General features: G+C 49.0%; 3 protein-coding genes across 3 annotated transcripts; 2 read left to right on the top strand and 1 right to left on the bottom strand.

The window, feature by feature from the left end:
- Nucleotides 1–5,230: 5,230 nt before the first annotated feature.
- LOC136487721 (G-type lectin S-receptor-like serine/threonine-protein kinase SD2-5) lies at nucleotides 5,231–8,332 on the top strand. Its single transcript, XM_066484822.1, has 2 exons — nucleotides 5,231–5,350; nucleotides 5,621–8,332. The coding sequence occupies exon 2, from the start codon at nucleotides 5,780–5,782 to the stop codon at nucleotides 8,168–8,170; it is 2,391 nt and encodes a 796-aa protein (XP_066340919.1). The 5' UTR covers nucleotides 5,231–5,350; nucleotides 5,621–5,779; the 3' UTR covers nucleotides 8,171–8,332.
- A 1,513-nt stretch (nucleotides 8,333–9,845) lies between these two features.
- LOC136487720 (BAHD acyltransferase DCR-like) lies at nucleotides 9,846–11,789 on the bottom strand. The gene is made up of 3 exons (XM_066484821.1): nucleotides 11,204–11,789; nucleotides 10,840–11,082; nucleotides 9,846–10,745 (listed from the first exon to the last, which is right to left on the bottom strand). Exons 1-3 carry the CDS (start codon nucleotides 11,669–11,671, stop codon nucleotides 10,053–10,055), a joined length of 1,404 nt encoding a protein of 467 aa, XP_066340918.1. The 5' UTR covers nucleotides 11,672–11,789; the 3' UTR covers nucleotides 9,846–10,052.
- Nucleotides 11,790–14,813: 3,024 nt separating this feature from the next.
- LOC136487719 (UDP-glycosyltransferase 73C5-like) lies at nucleotides 14,814–16,551 on the top strand. The gene has a single exon (XM_066484820.1). It carries the CDS (start codon nucleotides 14,891–14,893, stop codon nucleotides 16,394–16,396), a length of 1,506 nt encoding a protein of 501 aa, XP_066340917.1. The 5' UTR covers nucleotides 14,814–14,890; the 3' UTR covers nucleotides 16,397–16,551.
- The last annotated feature ends 3,637 nt before the right edge of the window (nucleotides 16,552–20,188 follow it).

Below are 20,188 nucleotides of genomic sequence, written 5' to 3'. Positions count from 1 at the left end.
CCATAACGCTAGGGAAAGACTAGGGCAGAGCCAGGATTTAAACATGGGAGGGGCCGTTCAAGACGACAACAATCATACATGATAAAATATGTAAACGCAAAGAGCCAAAGAGCGTAGTTAACAACCAAACAAATAAACGTTTATTTTATAATACAAAAGAAAGATAAAAACCTAAAAAAAATACTAAATATTACAAAGAAAATTGAACAAAATTATATTAGCCTTAGGTCTCTAACCTCCACTCGGTGACTAATTCTTAGACCAAAAGGAGATGCGATGAGAAGATCAAACAAAAACTAATTCTAAATAAAACTGATGTCGTTGGAGATAAATGTGGAGGGAGAATAAACGAGCAAAACACTAACTATATTTATTAACTAGCTAATTAGAGGTGTACTATTGGGACAACTAGTAGATAATAAAACTCGCAACAAGAACAAGAATAAAAAAGATGAAGAAAATAATAGAAGGACTAATTCTATATTATATAGATACTCCTAAAGACTAATACGCAAAAAATATGATACTAAAAAGTATAGTTAATAACTAGTAATAAATTATTAGAGATTAACTAGCTAATAGAGGGAACCGTTGGGGGTGCCAGCCCCCTCAGCAACTCCCTCCCTCCGCCACTAGGAAGAACCACATTGTTTCTATCAACCTCCTACATCCCATGCTCCTTCCTCCTGCCGAGCGCGTCGTCGCCAACTCTTTTATCTGCGCATGCTCACTCCATCCTCCCTCCTCGCAACCAATACGTCCACTCGCCCCCTTCCCTGGCCGGCCGACCCAACCGGACAACAACAGCGCCCCCCCCCCCCCCCCCCTCCCTGTCGCCTGATGTGGACGAGAACCTGGAGGCCCTGTCACCCGCATCGAGGACCAGTCTCATACGAACGAGTCTTGGTCAGGTGGATTCACGCACGAATCCTAAATTACTATGTTTTGTCTTGGCATCGCTACCTAAATTTATATAGAGTTGCTACTGATTCATGGAAAAATATTCTTTTTTATTTGAAGACTTTGAATTGCTTGTACTGCACTTGGCCGCAAATATTATTGATCAAATATTGGTAGACAGACTTGTAAAACATTCATAATTGACAAACAATACTTGACGCGTGCTTAATTTGTTTTCATCGGTCAAACTAAACTTGAGATCGTTAGTGTGACGACGAAAATATCCTTCTCTGAAACGATTATGAAGTGTGCTCTTCTTAACACCTAAGGCATTAGCAAGATCCCGAAAGGTTGTGCACTGCCTAAGATGGATGTCTTTTATCGCCTCTAAATCTACTTCTATTCGTTTCCGACCACAATCTTTGGAATACTTATTCACAATTTCACTTATTCCACCACTTTGACCATTTTTCCAAATGGTCTGCACAACTCGTAGAGGGACATCAAACTTCTCTGAAACTGCTTTTGAAACTCCATGGCGAAGAATAGGAGGATCTGTTCTTGCTAACAATTTTTGGTAAATGGCGATCTTTAGTTCATCAGGAAAGAACTTCTTTTTTTTGTCGTAAGAACCTGCAAACAGATGATTTAGCTGAATATGCAAACAGATGACTGCACTGACCTGAGAACTCCACTGCTGGTTGTCCGACAATTGATTGAACTGTAAAATCAACTTGTTCATAACCATACCTGAAGCCGCACCTCCATTTGTTGATGCACCATGCAGACCAACGGCTTCAGATAATTGCACTCCTTCTGTTCCAGCATCACCTTCTTCTCCTTGCTCGCCAAATGCTGCAGCATCATCTTCTACATGTTCTTGACAGAAGTAAATGAACACAGACAAAAAAAGAATAAGTTCACAGATAGTAGAAAAAGAAGGCAAAACAAAGATCTTGGTAGATTTGCGCCTTGACTTCCATCGTCCCAAACCATGTCATAATCAAGTTCGTGTGCCGGCCCATCGTACTCAACAATGTCATCCCAATCTATGGGATAGAAGTCACCAGATTCAGGTGGCTCTTCATTCAAATCAATTTCTCACCCGGGCATCTAATCCAGCATGAACCAGAGTTGGAGAAAAAAGAGGGAGTGAGATGGAGAGGTCACTGGACTTTCCAGGGCGTTTTCATCGTCCTTAGGCCATGGTAAACTAAAAACGAAATTGGGGAGTGGCACCAATGGAATTTTGATGCATTGGTGGCTGAGTTTTGAACTTTGGCCGCCAAAGTTTCTTCTGGCTGACATCTAATGGCGTTTTCATGCACTGGTGCAGGCGCGGGAAAGATTTTGGGAAGATTAAGGGAGTGCGGAGCGGCCCCTTGAGGTTTTTGCGTGGGTGCGTGCGATCACGGTGCGGGAGGTTTGTGCGTGAGCGCGCGATCATAGTGCGGGAAACAGAGATTTCAGCAGCGTTAAACAGAGATTTAGCTGAGGAAACCAAGCTCGCATGCGCATTAATCGGTTCAGGCATTGTTGGCGGACACCCATTCGCCACCTCGCATGGTTCAGCTCAGCTTTGTGGATGCTGAGGCGCCGGGGGTGGATGGTGTTGATCGGCCACCTACCTCTATGCCGACTTCTCCTTCGGCCCTCGCTAGGGAGTTTGCTAGGCGTGTCTCCGCCAAGCTGAAGACTCCCATCCTCAAGGCGCCACCTCGACGTCAAACCCGTCGCTCTTCGTCGTCGGTCACCATCCGCCATAGAACGTGTTTGGCGGCAAAGTGTGCCTCTCGGGCCCCTGACACCACCCTTCAAGCGCAGAAAATGCTTGTGTCCAAGTGGGAACCCACCGCCTTACAGCCGTCGGATAAACATGTAGTGGCAGACTTCCAGCGGTCTTTCCAGGGCCCGCTCGACTCCGCAAAAAGGACCGCACTTCGTGCGCTTATGAAGTTCAACGTGGCGGGGTTCGAGTGTATGTTCGAGGAGGCTTGCTAGTCTCGTTGGCACCTGCCCAATTGGTTTGGGTCGACCTAATGCTCGATGAGCTCGCTGCCTCAGTTGTCGTCAGTCGATTAGTGGGTGCTTCAGCGCTTGGGCACCCATCTACTCCGACTGCGGCCTCTCGGGAGGTTCAGGCATTGTTCGCGGACACCCATTCGCCACCTCGGATGGTTCAGCTCAGCTTTGCGGATGCTGAGGCGCCGGGGGTGGATGGTATTGATCGGCCACCTACCTCTATGCCGACTTCTCCTTCGACCCTCGCTAGGGAGTTTGCTAGGCGCGTCTCCGCCAAGCTGAAGACTCCCATCCTCAAGGCGCCACCTCGACGTCGAACCCGTCGCTCTTCATAGTCGTGTCACCATCCGCCATAGCACGTGTTTGTCGGCAAAGTGTGCCTCTCGGGACCCTAACGCCACCCTTCAAGCGCAGAAGGTGCTTGTGTCCAAGTGGGAACCCACCGCCTCACAGCCGTCGGATAACCAAGTAGTGGCAGACTTCCAGCGGTCTTTCCAGGGCCCGCTCGACTCCGCAAAAAGGACCGCACTTCGTGCGCTTATGAAGTTCAACGTGGCGGGGTTCGAGTGTATGTTCGAGGAGGCTTGCTAGTCTCGTTGGCACCTGCCCAATTGGTTGCATAACTTTCATGTAATTAATGTAATTTAAGTTAGGTTTATTTGGATCGTGTTGGCTTCCATCCTTCTATGGTAATCTATGGATTATTTGGGGATGTTGTAACCAGTCAAACTTTGCTTCTGCTTAATGAAATACGTGTCACAAGGACACGCTCACGAAAAAAAAACTATGGTTGTGTTTGGTAGGGATTCATATTCTTGTGAAACATTTCAAATCAAGATTCTCACGAGTAATGTTTCAGGAGCAGAATCACTCCCCTGAGACCATCTGGCTAGTAGGTTGCATTCTGATTCATATGAATTTTTTTTAAATAATTGCATACATAAAATACTTAAATACAACCCATTTTAACTTGTTGCGATAAAAAGAATTACAACTAGAAAAAAAAAATTACACCACATCCGAGAGGCAAGAGAAACGGAATGGAATCGGCGTGAAACCACACTTCGCCGCCTAGGCAAAACACATGAAACATTTCTCAGCTAAAACGTTCCGCTCGTAACCTGTTTAGTGTTGTTCCACGCGATCGTAGGGAGAATCAGAACCAATTCAATCAACTAAACGGCTCTTAAAGTCTACACGGAAACTAAGGTATAAAGAGATGTGATAGGTACGTGATGGAGAAAGAAGATATATGATTGGATAAAAAAATTATTTTAGAAAAAATATCTATGAAAAATATAGTTTTTATTATATATAGTATCTTCGTGTACAGAAATTATCACATAAATTACTAAGGATAGGACTACCCTTAGCGCGCTAAATTGGCGGAGGAGACCACCGGCTAAGCAGTGCAGTATGCAGACAGGCTGAAATTAACATGGGCTTCTCACGATTTCATCACACGGGGACCCAAAACGGCCATATAGGAGGGACTGGAGGATAGCATTGACGAAGCCTAACATTCTCCACGTCGGCTCCTCTACTTCTCCCCTGAAAACAGAGTTGTCGGCGGCAGCTGTTTTGTCTAAGGAAGCCCCGGCGATGTGGCCGGACGGAGGGCATCGACCGGCTCACGGACGGCGCGCAGCGCAGCTGCTTGGAGTGGCGGCAACCGCCGGTGAGCTGAGCAGTGGAGGCCGCTCGGCCGGGGGGCCGTCGCCCGCTTCGGTGAATCGGTGTTAACATGGCACTGGTTCCCTGATGCGGGCCGGCGGCGACGGCTAGCTGCTGCTGGGCGTGGATGGCGGCGGGTACCGCTACCTGATGCGTGGTGTTGCCGGCATCGGGGACACCATGTCCGAGCAGGAGTGACAACCAGTCAAGTTTTATGTGTATAAACTGAATGGATGAAACCGTGACAAGATAGACAGACAGAAATTGGAACTTACAATTCGTGAAATTTTGTCGATTCAGCTGTTGGCCTGTCCCCCTTCTCTTCTTCTTCTTCTTCCATGTGCACGGGCCATCGATCTGATTTGCTGGTTTGCAAGGAATAGATGGATCAATCACACAGGCTACTCTGCTGGTCCCTCTGGACTCTGGTTCTTCTTCCCTTCAGCTGTTGACCTGTTGCCTGTTGGCGCTTCCAAGCCCACTAGTGGAGCGGGAGACCGGGAGTGTCAGTATGCTGTCGCTGTCAGCCGTGCTGAAGCATTCAACAAACTCCTGATTGTGGAAGCTGTGGTTCCATTTTGTCTCAAAATTATCAAGGTAACGAGGAAGTCTCAACCGTCCAGAGGAAAGAGATGCCCCTCTGATTTCATCCTAAACAAGAGTACCTCTTGCCTTCAAACCTGGGCTGCTTACAGGTGTTTCGTCGATGGGAGTTCATCGCTGCCGTCACGCCATGACAAGCTTCGGTACTCAGGTAACTAAGATCTCATCTTTCTAACAAGCATGATGGGTAAACAATGGATGGCACAGATCGATGGGCAGGCAACTGCTCTACAGTTCTGAAGAAGCATCAATCTGTTTCGACATTTGACGATTCTTGTAGGACAGGACAATCATTTTCTTTTCATATTGTATATATCCTTTGACAGGCATAGTTTAATGGCTTTTGCCTAACTTTTACTCACCATGTTTTTTGTTTTTGCAAAATTTGCACTCCTCATTGTGATTTTTTTCTGCCTTTCAGCTGTTAAACATGATAGAGATTATGGCAAAGTCTGGCCTTTGACACTCCAAATAATTCATACAAACTAAGCAGGAATTTGTTGGTCTTTCATTACATCCCAGAATCATCAAGTTGTGCATCCAACTGCAAGGGGTTTTCTTGATCATAAAGTACGAAATCATGGCCATGCAATACTTCAACATGTTGGCGGCCTTCCTTTTATTGCTTGGCTTCCCTTTTCACCCAACTGTTGATGGCCAGCTCTCTACTATAGCTCCCCCACACTCTTGGGAAATTATCAGTATGCTAGCCATATCTAATGGAGAAGTCACTAGTATGACACCTGTCCTTGTAAATAGTACAGAATTATATAGAACCATGTTTGGCTTCTACACCACAGATGGAGGACATTCGTTTATCCTGTCTGTACAGTTTTTTGGAGCCCCAGCTCCAGTCATCTGGTCTGCCAACCCCGATAATCCAGTAACCCGCAACGCCATCTTGAATTTCACCAGTGAAGGAGACTTGCTCCTACATGAAGCTGATGGCGCAATAATATGGACCACAGATACAAACAGCTTGTCAGTTGCAGGCATGAGACTGGATGATTTAGGAAACCTTGTGCTCTTCGATCAGAATAACACCACTGTGTGGCAGTCCTTCGACCACCCAACTGACACTTTGGTTTTGGGGCAATCACTTTGTAGGGGAAATAACCTCAGTGCAAAACCCTCAAACACAAAATGGCCTGGTGCAAGGGTTTATTTTTCTGCAGAGTTGAATGGGCTGCAGTACTCTTTCAAACCAGCAGCCTACACACAGTTATTCCAAGCTACTACTACTACAACATCAACCAATGCAACACCAACTTGTTATGCATTTGTCAATGGCAGCTTTGGGTTCCCAGATAAAATCTTCTCACTACCGTTAGCAGGATCAATGCAGTTGATGAGGTTAGAGTCTGATGGCCATTTGAGGCTTTATGAGATGGGGATAGATTACGAACTGCGTATGGTGCTTGATGTGTTAAGCACTGTCATGAACTTTTGTGACTACCCATTGGCCTGTGGTGATTATGGTGTTTGCAGTAATGGACAATGTTCTTGTCCTAGTTCCAACTATTTTAGGCTCCAAAGTGAACGGCATCCAGATGCTGGGTGCGTACCCTTAGCAAGCATCTCCTGCGACGATATGCATGACCACAAGCTGATACCACTCAACAATGTCTCTTACTTCAGTTACACCACGTTCCAGTCATTAGCCACTCGAGTCGTCTCTGAAGGTGTCTGCCTGCATTCTTGCTTATTGGATTGCTCCTGCAGAGTAGTTCTTTTTCAGAGTTTGATTCTCGGTGATGATGCTGGTAACTGCTTGCTGTTATCAGAGCAGAACCTAATTTTGTTTACAGATAGTTCATCAAATGATCTTTTGGCACTGTTCAAGACACAAGACAAGCACTCAGTAAAAAGGAGGAACATTATTATTGGCTCCACAGTTGCAGGTTTTTCCATTACATCAATTTTTGTTTATGCTGTCATTTGGAAAAAATGCAAGAAAGACGAGGAACCCCTGTTTGATGGCATACCAGGGATACCAAAGCGTTTCTCCTTTCATGAGTTGAAGGTCGCTACCAGCAACTTCTCTATGAAGCTTGGAGCTGGTGGTTTTGGGTCGGTTTTCAAAGGCACAATAGGCAAGGAAACCATTGCTGTCAAGCGCTTAGAGGGTGTCAATCAAGGAATGGAAGAGTTCTTAGCAGAGGTCAAGACAATTGGCAGAATCCATCAGCTGAACCTAGTCAGGTTGGTAGGATTCTGTGCTGAGAAATCACATAGGCTCCTTGTCTATGAGTACTTGTCCAATGGCTCATTGGATAATTGGATCTTTCACACGAGTTTAGTTTTCACTCTTTCTTGGAAAACCAGACGTAATATCATGTTGGCCATTGCTAGGGGTTTGTCTTACCTCCATGAAGAATGTGAAGAAAAGATTGCTCATTTGGATATCAAGCCACAGAATATTCTCCTGGATAACAAATTCAATGCAAAGCTCTCAGATTTCAGACTCTCAAAAATGATCAACAGGGACCAGAGCAAAGTTATGGCTCGCATGCGAGGAACGCGTGGATATCTAGCACCTGAGTGGCTGGGATCAACAATCACTGAAAAAGCAGACATCTACAGCTTTGGGATAGTGATGATCGAAATAATCTGCGGCCGGCAAAACCTGGATGAATCCCAGCCAGAGCAGAGCATCCACTTGATAAGTCTGCTGCAGGAAAAGGCAAAGTCTGGCCAGCTATTTGATTTGGTGGACAGTAGCAGCGATGACATGAAATCCAATGTCGAGGATACCATGCAAACGATGAAGCTTGCAATGTGGTGCTTGCAGGTTGATAGCAGCAGAAGGCCCTTGATGTCAACAGTTGCCAAGGTGCTGGAAGGAGCGGTGAGCATGGAGGCCACACCTGACTGCATTTTTGTTCCAAGTTTTGAATCAGTTAATACCGATGCGTCAGGATCAACTTCCTCCTATGTACCATCTGAGTCACACTTATCAGGGCCTAGGTGATAAAATAACTGTTTGCAATTGCTTCGGTTTCCCATTTTGATTTCAATGCAGCATCTGGAACCAGTTATATTTGGATGCGGTAGAACCTGTTCTCTTGCACAAACCGATAGTAACAGTCGAGCTTGACACATTATTTTTCATGCTTTGCAAAGAGAACAGCAGTTTCACCATTGTTGTAATCAAGGTTGGACACTCCTTTTTATGGAACTGGAGGGGATAATGACGAGCTCTATCTCAATTCTGGCCCCCTCTTTGGAACAGAGAGTGGCCGTTTGGTATGGCTTCGATGGGCTCCGGCTCCTTCCAAAAACCACTATCAAAAACAGCTTCACCCGTGGAGCAGTCGGGGGTGTTGGGGCCCTTTTCCACGAGGAGAGAGGAGCCACGGATCGCGGTTTCTCAAGGCTCCGCCTGACGGTCGCGGAAGCAAACACGGTGTTGCCCTCCTCTGCATTCTCCTTGCTCGGGTACGAGGCAACGCCGGCGTGATGCTCCACCATTGGAGCGAAGAGTGCGAGCGGCGGCGCGGGGTGCCTGCGCTGTGCAGGCGACGGACGGTTCCGTGGGCAAGCGTGGCGGCGTGGGGGAGGGCGAGGGCGAGGGCGAGCGGTGGCGCGAGCGCCCGGGTGCGAACGAACCGCGGGCGGCGGCGGCCTGTGCGAGAGAAGGCTTACAAGGGGAGCAGAGGGACGGTTGCAGGCCGTATGGGCCTTGGCCCAAAACGTGTGCTGGTCTAGGCCTATTTTTAGATTAATTAAAGATTTTAATTCAAACACGGCTTACTTTAACCATGATGATCAATTTATGAGTAATTGATGCAATATTGTCAATTAGCTGCATTTTAATTTTTCATGTGTACAACCAAATCAAATATTGTAAGACGTTTTTGTTTTTTTAGACACATAGTTTTTACATACATAGTAAAATCAATTTATATAGGGAGTAATAAGCAAGGGCACTACCTACGCTGGAGAGCAGCGGTCGCGCCACCAAGCACGAGCACGGCGCCTGGGCCGGCGGCAGCGGTCGCGCCACCAAGGCAACACCGGTCGGGTGCGATGCAACGTAACCTTCGTGTGCCCCTCCGGTGAATGCTGATGCGCACATCTCTGACAATGACGGATGACGCCATGGACAGCTCCGTGAGACAGTGGACTGCTGGCCGGCCGGCCGACGAGGACGACTCGTCGCCGGCGTGCTGAGCTAGCTCCCCATCGCAGTCCTGCTCTTCCTCGGCGGTGGCATCCGGGTACCGCTACTAATCGATAACGAGATCTTTTACGGGTTCATGTTGCTCTCTGCCGAGGAGAACTCCATCTCGTCCATGCCGTCGCTGGTGTACCAGCGCCGGAACATGGCCGTGAAACTTGAAGTGCTCGCTTCCGAGTTCAGCTGGCCCAGGATTAGGAACGGGGAACCGCAGCCAGCACGTCACGCCTCTCACCAAAAGTTACTAATATACCCTCAATAATAAAAATTAAATTTTGTAAATTATCTTTCTCAATTAGATGGTCAGAAAACTAAAAAAAAATGAAAGTAGCTGGGAGTACCAATGGTACTTTCCCAACTATTATGATTATAATGTATATTGTTGGTGGGAATATCAATGGACAATGGTCATATGGTGGAAATAATATCCATGCCCATTACAATATCTATATATAGATTCTAAAATCCAAGAGGTGTCCATTATTTATTTATAAAAACGTACATATGCTTCTGCACATTCATTTTCTAAATTTTATACCATGTCTCGCATTCTACTTTGTTGCCAAGCGCCAATGACCCATGAAAGGTCTTGATGAAAGTGACGGCCCAAAAATATTTACTACTACTACATTTCAGGCATTTTCAGCATTGCATATTTTAGTTCATTCCACGCTCAAAGTCTCGCCTTATTACTGCCAGACTTAACCGCGAACGTCCTGTGGAACACAGGCATCTTCCCCGCTGTGACGGCCACAGACGCCTGCACCGAGCCAGCCTCCCTCCCAGCAAAGATAGCCATGGCGCCGTCCTCGTCCAGGGACGCCCTCTCCACCCTGGCCGGCCTCCCGAACCCGAAATCCACCGCGTACGCCGGGAACCTAGGCGACCCCGCCAGGACGACCTTGCGGCCAGGCGGCGCGGCTCTGAACCTAGTGATCCAGCTGCCGCTGCCGGCAAGCGGGTCCCGTTTCACCTCCACCGCGGCGTCCCTGATGGCCAGGAACGCAAGCGCCGGTCCGTCCGCACCCGTGAGCTCCGCGCCGCCCAGCGCCACCACGCACGAGATGACACAGTTGCCCGCGTAGGCATCCGGCACCCGCGGCGACATGTGGGCGCGGCAGTCGGCGAGGAAGACGGCGAACACCGGGGCCGCGTCGGTGAAGCCGCTGGCGAGCGCGAAGCTGACCCAGCCGTGCGCTGCCAGCGTGGCAAATGTGGATGGCGCCGCTGCTCCGACGACTCCCGGTCCAACGGCGGCAGTGAGCCGCTGCTTCAGGCGCCGCAGAGCGTGTGCGGAGAACGTGAATGTTCGCCGGCTGAGTAGGAGCGGGCGGTGCGGCGTCGCACCTTGTTGCTTCGGCACAATCTGCAGGGCATACATCAAATATGTTCAAAATATTTTGCTCTGTTTCACAGGAGGTCAATCTAAAAGTTGTTGCCACTGAAAGGTAGTAACTGACCCTGGGCAAGTCCGGCGCCGCCTGCCGCAACAACCTACGGGCCAACTCCTGGTCGCCGTCGAAGCGTACGAACCTCCGGTCATGTAGCGGCTCCGTCCAAGTCCATGTGCAATCAGAGCTGGTGGCACCGGCAGCCACGGCCGACGCGGGCCACATCTGCATGAACCGAAAGAAGCCGATCCCGTCCGTGGCGACGTGGTTCAAGGCCACCCCTAGCGCGATTCCTCGGGCGAACTCCGTCACCTGCACAGCACACGGGGGCCATGCATGGCGGGGACACTCTACTTAAGCTTAGCAAGCCACGGTCGGAGCTCGGCTACACAGGTCATACGTCACGTGTACATATATACATACATACACGTACCTGCGCCGCGAACATCGGTGCCGGGAGCACCTCCCGGCGGATATCCGGCACAAGCTGCGGAAGCGCGTCCAAGTCCAGATCCGCCGTGCCATCGTCGTCCTCGACGACAAGGCTGGCGAGGTCGAGGTCTGTCTCCGCCTCGACGAACGCTACGCCAGCATCCTCACCGCAGACGATGGTGACCGTGCCCAGCTCCGGCGAGTAGGCGAGCTCGCCGGCTAGCGTGTGGAACGCCGGGAGGACCGCTGCGAGGGAGGACTTGAGACCGCGGACGACGTCCGAGAAGGGGACTTGCTGTTGATGAGCAGCAGCGGGGAAGAGGAAGACGTGGCACACGGGTGGCAGCGCCGCCCAGCGCGTGTCCAAGGGGGAGAGCGGCACGACGACGTCGACGCTCGGCGAGCCCGTGCCGCCGGCGGAGGGAAGCGGGACGACGGTGCTGCGCCTCGTGCGCACGGCGGGCGGCATGTTCAGGTTCAGGTTCAGGTTCAGCTCAAGGATCTGATCGAGCAGCTTTTCATGCCTTAATTGGAGGCTGCGTGCAATTCCAAATGAAAGATCGATCGTGCTTGTTGTTTGCGGGATGTTATCAGTCTGCGTATTAGATTCTTTCAGAATAAAGCATGACTCGAGTGAGACCGGCTACCTAATAAATTAAATTCTAACCACACACGCTGACACACACACCCCTGATGATGACCACACCGGGCCAAATATGTGATCACGTTTTTTTCATGCGTTAGAGACTCTTGTAATTATTATTGAACCTAACGGGGCAACGGCTCTGGCCAAATACCTAGTCATAACTATCTCATGATGACAGCCCAACCATCGCGAAAGAGGAACCGGATGCTCTGACGTCAGCCGGTGAAGGCTCCATTCCTTGGCAGCTGCATTGTTTTATCTCGAAATAAGTTAATTATGAAAGAGAAAATTAGTTTTTTTTGCCCTTTTTCTTCTAAACATGCCTATTTAGCTCCAAAACGAATTTTGTTTAGGGGCCATTTGGATCCCTTTATTTTGTGAGAATTAAAATCTACTTAATGAATTAGGTTATTTGGTTTAGAATTTGACATTCCATAATTTTTCCAAACTCACAAATAAGCCTATCTCGAATTCATAGGGTGGGAGATGAAAATGGATTCTATAGATCATTATGATATAATTATATTTTCTCCAACTTATAGCACACTCTTCAACTCACTTCCCTACAATAAAAATACAACATATAAGTATGTCCCTTGTATGCCTAACAATAAATATACAAATATATTCCATATACAATTATATTATCTTAATTAATCTATATCTAAATTATAATTATTAGAATGAATTCAATTTAAGTATCCAAACGGCCCCTTAGTTTATTGGCTCTTCCATCCAGTCTGCCTGCCTGTACTGTGAAACAACCCTTTGGACGGAGCAACGCATGAAGACCGATATGTCGTTACCTTACCTGTTCCCTTTCTCTGCAATTTCGAATGAGATTTTTATTTATAATTCAAGATGAAAAATGCATTTTATTTATAATTCAAGATGAAAAATGCATTTGCAGGGAAGTGGAATAAAACCATTATGAAGCTCGAATCAGATTTTGATTCACAATTCAAGATGGAAAATGCATTTGCAGGGAACTGGAGTAAAACATTGGAGTAATGATGTTCATATGTAATTATATAGTGCTCCACTATTCCTGCTATAACTTGTACTTGGGCTGCCAATAAAAGAAGCTGTATGCATCTAAATTGTTTAGGCTAGTCGATTAGGAATCATATTTCAGGTTGAGACTATTTTGATGGTGGAAGAAATGAGAAGATAAGGTCGGCTCTCTTCTCAGCTATAACTGGGTGGGCAACGAGTTTTAGATTGGCATTGCTCTCTCTACTGATGTTGAGCTTTTGGGCTTGGGTTGGGTGGGAAGGAGGTGGGATCGGGGAGATGGGGTCAGGTGGGGAGGTAGTGGCGTTGGGCGTGGAGGAGACAGTGTCGGGCAGAGCGACGACGCTTGGCATGGATGAGACGGGATCAGACGTAGAGAAAGTGCTAGGCGCGAGGCGGCAACACCGGGTGTGGATGAGACGGGATCGTGGAGTCGCCAAGAAGGGATCTGGTAAGGAGGAGTTAGGGTCGGAGTCAGGGAGTCACCAAGAAGTGATCTGGTGAGGACGAGTCGAGGTCGGGCCAGGAGGCAGTGGCACGTGTGGATGAGGCGTTGGACGTGATAGGGAAAAAAACTGGCGGAATAGAAAAGTCGAGGTCCGCTAGTTCAACCGTGGCGATGGATAATGGGAAGGAGATTTGGGTAGCTAACAAATCTCCAACAGCAGCCTGTTGGAGTATGATTTTTTTTCTTTGCTTCGCTACTCAAATATAGAGTGGGCTCAGTTAGCCTGCCGGAGATGCTCTAATACACCGGCGGAGCCATGTATTGGCCATAGTGGGCTCCGGCCCCCCCTTGCCCGGTAAAAAAATGAGGATGTATGCTGTGGGATGGGATCAAAGCATGGACAAGCCCTTAAAGGGTAGTCAGACGTAGGATTCTAATAAACATAGACTAATAAACTTCCTAGTCATGTCTCGCGACTCGATGGTTTGTCTGACCTGGACACAACTGAGTCCTTGCCATCGAGTTACTCTAGGAGACTCGTGGCGCATGGAGTCCTCGCCCCAAGGCTTAGTGTCCGCCCATTTAGTGCGCCTTGTTTCTTGTGACCTTTCGGGGATTTGAAATATGTGTCGTTATACCTCTGGCTGAGGTACGTACGTACCCTTACTCAGGTATTGGTCACTCCTCTTCCGTACAAAAAAAATAGTTTAGCTTTTTATGGTGTTTGCTACAGCTTCTCGTCACTTCTGCTACTGGAGCCGTGTCAAATAGCCCGTTAGCCCGCGGTTAGAAGCACGGACGGAGCTATGTGGAGTCAAACTGGGTCCTAGCCTCTCTTGTTCTGGCTGTATCACCTGAAGGTTTGCATGTCACTGCATGCACGTAATTAATTCATGTGTCTCTCGTACCATGCCTGATGTTGCTGATGAATGGATCACAGCTTACAAATATGTAAATCCACACATTGTTCATTCTTCTTTGACAGAATTTCAATTGTTCATTGCAGTCTATATAGATAGAACTTGAAAAAACAAAGATTTTTCACAGAATTCCAATTGTCTATACTACTATTGGTAATTACTGTAGCAGCATAGCTTTGAATTGGCCCCCCTACACATTCATGCAAGCTCCGCCACTGCTCTAATAGCAAGAAAAATAAGATGCAACACTTGTTTGAACTGTGATTTTGTTAATATTGAGCAAGGTTTTAAATCTCCTACTGTAGCTATTTGAAGCAGATCAAACTAATTGTGTCTATATATAATTTAGCGGTTATATACAGCACTCTATCATTTAGTTCCACTTCGCTAAATGCCGTAGCCAGATATTTAGAAGATTAATCTCACGTGAATGAACATATCAGTTAGGCGTCTACGCCGTATATTTGATTAATTACTGGCCAGGAGAGCCGCGCTTCCGCAGGCTGGCTTGAAATATTTGTGTCACACAACCAAAAGCTTGATTTTTATCTAGATCGAGACTAGTTGTCCGAAGCATAATCAAAGCAAGACCGCTCTTGCCGTCTTGTTGCTCCTCCAAAGGCTCAAACCAACACAACCTCTAACAACAGCCAACAAGCCATGGCCTCAGCTAAGCAGAGCAAGAAGATGCGCATACTTCTGATTCCATTCTTCGCCACCAGCCACATCGGCCCCCACACCGACCTCGCCGTCCGTCTCGCAGCGGCCAGGCCTGGCTCCGTCGAGCCCTCCATCGCCGTGACCCCGGCTAACGTCGCCGTGGTTCGGTCGGCACTCGAGCGGCACGGCCCCGCGGCGAGCGGCATGGTCAAGATCGTCACCTACCCGTTCCCGTGCGTGCACGGCCTCGCTCCGGGCGTGGAGAACCTCTCCACTGCCGGAGACGACGCGTGGCGCATCGACGCCACTGCCTTTGACGAGGCCCTCTCGCGGCCGGCACAGGAGGCGCTGCTCAGGGAGCGGTCCCTCGACGCCGTCGTCACGGACTTCCAGTTCTTCTGGAACAGTGGCATCGCCGCCGAGCTAGGCTTGCCGTGCGTCGTTTTCAGTGTCATCGGCCCCTTCTCGGTGCTCGTGATGCGCCTACTCAGCGGCGGCGCCGTTGTCGTTGACGGCGGCGGCTCTGACTCCTCCCATGCCGTCGCTGTTCCCGGGTTGCCGGGGCCAGAGATACGGATCCCCGTCAGCGAGTTGCCAGAGTTTTTGAGACGCCCAACGAAGGCTAAAGGCGCGGCGTACGACCGGTGCAACGCGGCGCAGGCCACGTGCTTGGGCGTCGCCGTCAACACGTTCGCAGACCTGGAGCAAGAGTACCGCGAGACATACATGCGCGTCGGATCTTTGAAGCGCTGCTACTTCGTCGGCCCCGTCTCACTGCCGTTGCCAGCGGCTGCAGCAGGCATCAGTGAGTCTCCATGCATCAGGTGGCTCGACTCCAAGCCGAGCTGCTCAGTGGTGTACGTGTGCTTCGGCACCTACGCTGCCATCTCGGGTGATCAGCTCCGGGAGCTGGCGCTCGGCCTGGAGGCCTCCGGGAAGCCGTTCCTGTGGGTGGTGAGGGCCGACGGGTGGGCGCCGCCGGAGGGCTGGGAGGAGCGCGTCGGGGAGAGGGGAATGCTGGTCAGAGGGTGGGCGCCGCAGACGGCGATACTCGCCCACCCTGCGGTGGGCGCGTTCCTGACGCACTGCGGGTCGAGCTCGCTGCTGGAGGCGGCGGCGGCCGGCGTGCCGATGCTGACGTGGCCGCTGGTGTTCGACCAGTTCATCGAGGAGCGGCTGGTGACGGACGTGCTCAGGGTCGGGGAGCGGGTTTGGAGCGGGGCGCGGAGCACGAGGTACGAGGAGAGGGAGCTCGTGCCGGCGGTGGCCGTGGCTCGGGCGGTGGGAAGGTTCTTGGAGCCAGGCGGGCCGGGGGAGGCGGCGAGGGGCAGGGCGCGGGATCTCGCCGTGAAGGCCCACGCGGCCGTCGCGGAAGGCGGCTCGTCGTCACGTGATCTGCACCGCCTCATCGACGACCTGATCGAAGCCAGAGCAGCTGCCGGCGTGGCAGCCTCACCGTCGTCCGTTGCATCCATGGAAACGAGCAGCAACGCTGACAGCAAGTAGAGATGGAATTGCCGGAAATGTCTCTGGCGAGGCGAGCAATTCGAACAGCCTTCATGGAGACGTGTGTCATCTGTCCGCTGTTGTTACTATAATAATGTTATACTGCACCACGTCGAACCTCGATTCGTGTCACTCGTGCTTGCTTCCGAACTGCAAGATCAGCAGAAGTAGAAATAAAAATTTTGTCATACTTTTAAAAACGGAATTGCTATCTGTTGCCCGTGTGTTTCTTTTGTTGGCAGCACACGATTTTTTTTTGCTGCGTTCATCTGGCGATGGAGGGCTGGGAGCGCTGGTTTTGGTGGAGAGTGAGGTGCCCTTTCGTTGTCTGATGCGTGGGTCCCACTGCTATTGTTTGTATTTTGGAAGTTGTGCCGGGTATCCGATGGGTCGCGTGGCTCCCCCATTTCTCTCGCTCACATCGCCTTCCTCCGCGGCAGTAGCCAAGGGGTCGCGTCCCATTTCTCTCGCTCACATCGCGGCGACGGCAACCCTCTCCCTCCCGGCGCGGTGACCAGGCGGTGTATCGGCGGCAGCGGCGCCTCCTCCTGTTGATCTGCTCGGTGACCTGTCGACTAGCTGCTTCTCGGTGCGCTGGAGGCGATTTGATCGGCGGAAGCGGCAGTTGCTCCGGCTCGTTCTTCTTCGTCTCGGACTCGTTGTTGAGGTTCGTATTCGATCCCGTTTCTGTGTTGGTAAGATTGCTGGGTCTCAAATCTGTTGGATTCCGTTCCGATTTGGTTTGGGTTTAGGGTTTTTTTGGGTTGTGTTTGTCAATTTGGTTGCGGCAGCGGATGTGGTTGAGGATTAGGTTGCAGCCGAATCCTCTCCGCATCGCACGGTGGCGCTGGCAGTTTCCTCGCCGGTGCTGAGCTTTTACACCGCGCGTAGGCGGTGGGTGGGGCGGAGGTTGTATGGCAGGCGGCGGGTGGGTTGGAGGTTGTCCGTGGCAGGGAACGGGTGGGGCGGAGTTGTGGGTGGGGGCGCTTTCCTTGCGCTTCGCTTCCCACTGTGATGTTGTGCCTCGCTCAGGCGGTGGGTGGGGCGAAGCTTCTTCGGCCTGCATTCCGGCGAGATGTGGGTGAGGTTGTCCTCCTTGTCATGTTGGTCAGGTGCTTGTGTCTGTACCTGTCGATTTGAAGCAGATGTGGTTTGTTTGTAGATCTCGTTTTGATGCATTGCTTATTCTTCTGCTAGTTCTAGATTAGGATGTTGTTTTGGTTGTTCTTAGGGATCGCTTATTGAGGAGCACAATTGCTGTCAGTGTCACCATGGCTTCGTTCCATGTTTATGTGAATTGTTTGCCTGTAAATCCCACTGTTCCAATTGCTTCCCTGTTAACCAATGTCCCAATTGCTTGCCTGTTAAGTCTGATTGTCTTTCTGAACTGCTGTGAAATATCTGAAAAGGGAATTAGAACTCCTAATTGATTAGTTAGGCCATTTGCTCAAAAGGGAATTAGGATTAGTCAGGCCACTCCTAATTGATTATAGTGGAGATTAGAGTGATGGAGTAGGTTTAGTATAGTGTCAACACTATCTGCATTTTTTGTGTTGCTTGAAAACTACTACAGATTGGAGTGATTTTGGTTTTCTGTCTTGGTGCAATCTCTTTTCAAGCTATAGTTTGGGTGGACTACTTTAATCGTTCCGTTTGATAGTTTGATTGCTATCTGGATAGTAGGAGCTAACATGTTTTAACTGTGTGTTGCATATACTATACAATAAAGCTATGTTTAGTATCTATTTCTTCATTGCACATTTACTAGAAGTAAGTTGCACAGTTTGATTTATGCAATTTTGTTGTTTAACATGTGCAATATGTGGTATTTACATTTAGATTTCACTCTAATCTGCTTCAGTGCTTGTTTGCTCCTGTCCTGCCCAAGGTGATTTCATTGGCGATGGCTCGATTGGTCTGGAAAACTCGCGCTGCCCCGTCGCGCGCTGCTGAAGGTGTGTACTTGATCCCTTTTCGATGTGTCCGTGGACTGTTTAGTTGTTTTTGTGTACTGCTCTGAAATGCCTGAAACATTATTCGGAAACTAAAATTGTGAATATGAGCACATGGCGTCTGCTTGCTCTCTCTAATCTCCCAGCAGCATTGTTCTTCACTGAACATTCATTTCTCTGTTCCTGTTGGTTTGAGTTGTCCTTTTGTGTTTAGTAAACTGTGAACTGGTATGAACTTAATTGTGAATATGATGTTTAGTAAACCATGCGTCGCCCTGCCTTCACCAATCGGTTGCTCGCTCATCGTTTGCCATTGCTAGAGCTCTGAGGTACCTGCGTTCACCGCTTTTCTCCCTTTATATGAAGTTTGCCTCATCTTTTTCCTAATGGATGGAGATTTGGGTGGGGGATTTTGGGATGTAGCCTGGGGATTCGAGCATTTCTCTTTGGCATTGATGTGTAGGTTGGATTTGCATTGGATTTGGGGGATTTTGTCTAAGTTCATGGAGGGATGGAGTGCGTTTGCTTTCTCCTCAGCTAGACTGGCCTCGTCTCACCGGGGATTTGCCTTGTGTGTCGTCGATTCCGCTGCAGATGGGGTGGGGATGATGTCAAGCGTGGGTTGAAATGCTTGGAGGGATGGTGCTCGGCTAGAGGAGTTGTAGTCCGTGAGTTGCTGTGGAAGCTGCTCAACGTGCTTCCTGAAGATCATCACATCATTTGCTTTGTTTCCTTTGTTTAGTGCGTGGTTTTCTCTAAATGTCAGTGCGGTTTGACATATTAAGTTGCAACAATCATTCTATGTTTATGCTTCATTGGCATGATTGAATTAGGATATTGTTTGTGAGCCGCACCTTGTGCTCCGGGTTGTTGTCGTTCCATCTACATATTGTTTTGCCTGCAGATTGTACAGAGTTCATTTCATAATGAAACCGTCAGACTTCAGGTTCAGTCTTGCGTGTAGCTTAGCTACTGATGGAGCATTGGCGTTGTAGGAAGTAGTAGTGCTAAGTAGTATGTTGTGTTAATGTGTCAACGGTGGTGTTTGCTTAGTAGACTAGGATTAGTACTTGTTAGCAAGAGCTGAGCTGAGCAAGCAGTGATCTGGAATGGCTGCTACTTTTAGTTTCAGTATTGGTTGTCTTGTGTGTTTGTGTGCATGTGTGTGGAGGAGGCACAAGTGTGTCAGTGTCACCATGGTATGTGTGTGGAGCAGTTGTTATGGCCTTGGCTTGACTTGAACGACTACCCCTGGAGCACGGTCGCCATAGTAGTCGTCTGTGCCTGCTGCATCAGCTGCTTCTGGACAGGTACAGCCCCTGTAGCTTCTGTACCTTCAGTAGGAAAGAAGAGAGTGGTGAGAAATTTTGCTGACCTCGTCAAGTTGAGATGCAGAGAGAATTCAGTATATTATGTAGACTTGAAGCAAATCAAATGCTCTATTTTTTTACCTGTTGTCCGACGATCTGTTATTGGTTCAGGATGGCAATTTTGATCTGCTCCCTCTCCATGTCTTGTTTTAGGTTCATGCTGATCTGCCTTTTTCAATTGTGTCATCTGTTCCATGAGAATTTGAGAATGAGTTACCCAGTTGTTGCTGCAAATTTGGACTGCATCTACCGTTGCGGTTTCAGACTTTTCAGAGAATTGTTCCAATGGAATAAATTTTGTCATTCTCTAGCTAGTCAGGTATAACATTTTGAGTTTTTGACTGAGTAGAACCTGAAAATAACCTGTGCTTGCTAGAACATCCAAAGGAACCAGGTTGGACTTTGAGATGCACCAATCCTATACCCATCTTTTTGTGTTGTTGTTTCTGCTGTAGTGCTTAAAGTTGGGC

This window comes from Miscanthus floridulus, chromosome 10, assembly GCF_019320115.1.
Source record: "Miscanthus floridulus cultivar M001 chromosome 10, ASM1932011v1, whole genome shotgun sequence".
In the NCBI taxonomy this organism is placed as follows: Eukaryota; Viridiplantae; Streptophyta; class Magnoliopsida; order Poales; family Poaceae; genus Miscanthus; species Miscanthus floridulus.
Note: the sequence above shows the minus strand (reverse complement) of the source record. Positions and strands in the feature narration are given on the sequence as shown.

Coding starts and splice junctions, on each gene's coding strand:
- LOC136487720 (XM_066484821.1), bottom strand. CDS start 11,671: ATGCCGCCCGCCGTGCGCACGAGGCGCAGCACCGTCGTCCCGCTTCCC. Junction 11,083..11,203: donor CACCGATGTTCGCGGCGCAG/GTACGTGTATGT, acceptor TGTGCTGTGCAG/GTGACGGAGTTCGCCCGAGG. Junction 10,746..10,839: donor CGGCGCCGGACTTGCCCAGG/GTCAGTTACTAC, acceptor TATGCCCTGCAG/ATTGTGCCGAAGCAACAAGG.
- LOC136487721 (XM_066484822.1), top strand. CDS start 5,780: ATGGCCATGCAATACTTCAACATGTTGGCGGCCTTCCTTTTATTGCTT.
- LOC136487719 (XM_066484820.1), top strand. CDS start 14,891: ATGGCCTCAGCTAAGCAGAGCAAGAAGATGCGCATACTTCTGATTCCA.